We start from the raw sequence: 3,355 nt of genomic DNA, 5'->3' as shown, positions 1-3,355 counted from the left end.
TCCTGCCTCATCCTCCTGAGTAGTTGGGACTGCAGGCACATCACCATGCCTAGAAATTTTTTTTTAAATTTCTTTTAATTTTTTTCTTTTTTTTAAGACAGGGTCTCACTTTGTTACACAGACTAGAGTGCCGTGTCCCAAACATGGCTCACTACAGCCTCAACCTCCCAGGCTCAGGAAGCGATCCTCCTGCCTCAGCTTCCTGAGTAGCTGGAACTACAGGCACACACTACCACACCCAGCCCATTTTTGTATTTGTGGTAGAAACAGGGCTTGGTCATGTTGCCCAGGCTCTTCTGAAACTCCTGAGCTCAGGCGATACTCCCATCTCAGCCTCCCAAAGTACTGGGATTACGGGCATGAGCTACCCACGCTGAGCCCTCATTCTCTACTTACCTCTACTGGGCACCACGGTACTCACCCTCAGCTCAAACGTTATCCCTTTGTGAAGCTGTCTCTAATTCATCTCAGACCCTGGCTGAATCATTCATTTGTCTGGATTTTACACCGCTTTGTCCTCATCTCCCTCACAGGCACACAGAACTTTGAATTACTAGTTAATATCACTTTAAGCGGCCCACTACTTGTTTACACATCTTTCTCCTCTATTTCAAGAAGGAACCATGTTATTTTTTGTCTTTTGAATTAGACTTTTTGAGATAATCATAGATTCATATGCAGTTCTAAGAAATAAATACAAAAAAGATCCCATGTATTCTTTTCCCAGTTTCTCCCAATGGTAACAGCTTTAAAAACTTTAGTGCAATAACACAACCAGAAAATTGACACTGATACAATCCACTGATCTTAGATTTCCCCAGTTTTACATGTATGCCGTGTGTGTGTGTGTGTGTATGTGTGTTTCTGTGTGTGCATTTGTAGTTAAGGATTTTGTTTGTTTTTTTTTGAGACAGAGTTTCACTTTTGTTGCCCAGGCTGGAGTGCAATGGAGCGATCTCTCCTAACCGCACCCTCTACCCCCCGAGTTCAAGCAATTCTCCTGCCTCAGCCTCCCGAGTAGCTGGGATTACAGGCACCTGCCACCACTCCCGGCTAATTTTGTATTTCTAGTGGAGATAGGGTTTCTCCACATTGGTCAGGCTGGTCTTGCACTCCCGACCTCAGGTGATCCGCCTGCCTCGGCCTCCCAAAGTGCTGGGATTACAGGCGTGAGCCACCGCGACTGGCCTATCTTCTTACTATTTAAACTTTAACAGTGACTTAAGGTCATTGGCGTTGGGAATAGACATTTTGAAAGTAACTTAGTAAAGGCAGTTAAGCAAGCTACTTAGGGTATCGTGGGAGCCCAGAAGAAGCACCTAGTCCACTTTTGGAGGAGTGGTGACGGTGAAGGAATGGGGAAGGACATCAGACTATGCCTTGGTCAGGGCCCGCTACTAGCAGCTGCTCAATAACTGTGTTAAACTATGTTGAACCCAATGTTATTTTCCATACTGTCTTATGCAAATCCTCACATCTCTGAATGCTCCATTATTTTCATATTTATTTGACAGGTGGAACATTCAAGGCTAGGAGCCCTTACATGACCCGCAAGAGGTCACGCAGTTAGGAAGTGACAAGAATGAAGTCAGCCCAAGTCCGCTGACTCCAAGCCCAGTGCTCTCTTTCCCTTATGGCAGTACACGGGGCACATATCCTCACTACGCATACCTTAACCCTAGTTGGAACTTTGCCTCCACCCCTCTTCCTGTTTTCTTGGCTGTCTTACAAAGACTTTTCACGCAGCAACTCCACAGAACCGATGGAGCGTGCAACAGCCAACGCTAAGGAACGCAGCCGCCCTGCAGCCGGCAGCCACGCGCTCATCACTCCCCGGCCCAGTGGGCGGCTGAATTGGCGCATGCGCACGCCGGAAGGTTGCAACCCAGAATCCCGGCCCAAGCCAGACAGAAGCGGAACCGGAAGTCGCTGGACGTCTCACGGTTGCTAAGAGACGGAGCTTCCACAAACCGGATAGAGGTTCTCCAGCTTTTCTTCGATTTCTCTGCTTTAGCGTCTAAATCCGGTCAGCATGTCGGATCCCGAAGGCGAGACCTTGCGAAGCACCTTTCCCTCTTACATGGCGGAAGGCGAACGGCTCTACCTGTGCGGGGAATTCTCTAAAGCCGCGCAGAGCTTCAGCAACGTGAGTCGCGCTCTGAACCTACCCATCGCCCCATCGCCCGTCACTTTTTTTTTTTTTGAGATGGAGTTTCGCTCTTGCTGCCCAGGCTGGCGTGCAATGGCGCGATCTCGGCTCACCGCAACCTTCGCCTCCTGGGTTCAAGCGATTCTCTACCTCGGCCTCCCGTGTAGTGGGGATTACAGGCATACGCCACCACGCTCAACTAATTTTTTTTTTTTTTTTTTTTTTTTTTTTTTTTTTGGTTTTTTTTTTTTTTTTTTTTTTTTCTGATTAATCCTGTTTGCTTCAGCAGCAGTCCTCAACTCATCAATGAGTCCACCTTAACCTAGAATAGGACCAGTTTCACTGCAGGTCATGTTGCTACTCCTTAAACATCCTGTGAATGTACACACCTCCAGCCTTTGTACATCTCACTTTTTTTTTTTTTTGGAGATGTGTGCATTTATTTATTTAATTTCTTTCTTTCTTTTTTTTTTGAGGCAGAGTTTCACTCTTGTTGCCCAGGCTGGAGTGCAATGGTGCAATTTCCGCTCACTGCAACCTCCACCTTCCAGGTTCAAACAATTCTCCTGCCTCAGCCTACCAAGTAGCTGGGATTACAGGCATGTACCACCATGCCGGGCTAATTTTGTATTTTTAGTAGAGACGGGGTTTCGCCATGTTGGCCAGGATGGTTTTGAACCCCTGACCTCAGGTGATCCACCCACCTCAGCCTCCCAAAGTGCCGGGATTACAGGCATGAGCCATTGCCCCCTGGCCAATGTGTGCCTTTTTCAGTTGAGGCACTACTTGAGAGGGATGAAGCAGGAGGAGTGGGTGGCCCCAATGCCGGGCCAACCATGGTTCACGGGCTTGCAGGTGATGGAGAACTTGCCCAGGTAGTGACCGATCACCTCCGGCTTGATCTCCACCTGGTCGAAGGTCTTGCCGTTGTAGACGCCCACCGTGCTGCCCACCATCTCAGTCAGGATGATCATGTCCCACCGGTGAGTCTGCGTCTTCACCACTTCTGGCTTCTCCACGGGCGGCACCTCCTTCCTGGCCTTGCAAAGGCGCTTCCGCAGCGAGTCCTGCTTCCGCTGCAGGTCCGGGTTCAGCCATAGCCACTGGTGCACAGTGTACAGCTGCATCAGCTGTTCGTAGGACGTGTCCAGCAGCTGGTCCAGGTCCACACCGTGGTAGGTGTACACTTATTCTTCTGCTCCACCT

The 3,355-nt window shown here is 49.1% G+C and overlaps 2 protein-coding genes across 4 annotated transcripts in view; one reads left to right on the top strand and one right to left on the bottom strand.

Annotated features, from left to right (window-relative positions):
* Window positions 1–1,909: 1,909 nt before the first annotated feature.
* Window positions 1,910–3,355, top strand: part of ODAD4 (outer dynein arm docking complex subunit 4) — a 38,989-nt gene continuing 37,543 nt past the window's right edge. Inside the window, exon 1 of one of the 3 annotated variants that reach the window (XM_037731667.1) lies at window positions 1,910–2,146. In XM_037731667.1, coding sequence (XP_037587595.1) covers window positions 2,033–2,146 — 114 coding nt within the window. In that variant the 5' untranslated portion in view covers window positions 1,910–2,032. The remainder of the gene's footprint in view (window positions 2,147–3,355) is intronic. The other 2 variants (XM_017509436.1, XM_017509437.2) reach the window with 2 other exon arrangements.
* LOC108289762 (40S ribosomal protein S15-like) overlaps window positions 2,932–3,355 on the bottom strand; it is a 3,759-nt gene continuing 3,335 nt past the window's right edge. The window contains exon 2 of the mRNA XM_037731648.1: window positions 2,932–3,335. Within this exon, the coding sequence (XP_037587576.1) occupies window positions 2,932–3,335 (404 nt within the window). The remainder of the gene's footprint in view (window positions 3,336–3,355) is intronic.

The sequence above is a fragment of the Cebus imitator genome, unplaced genomic scaffold, assembly GCF_001604975.1.
Source record: "Cebus imitator isolate Cc_AM_T3 unplaced genomic scaffold, Cebus_imitator-1.0 Scaffold415, whole genome shotgun sequence".
Lineage (NCBI taxonomy): Eukaryota > Metazoa > Chordata > Mammalia > Primates > Cebidae > Cebus > Cebus imitator.
This window is presented reverse-complemented; position numbering and strand designations above follow the sequence as displayed.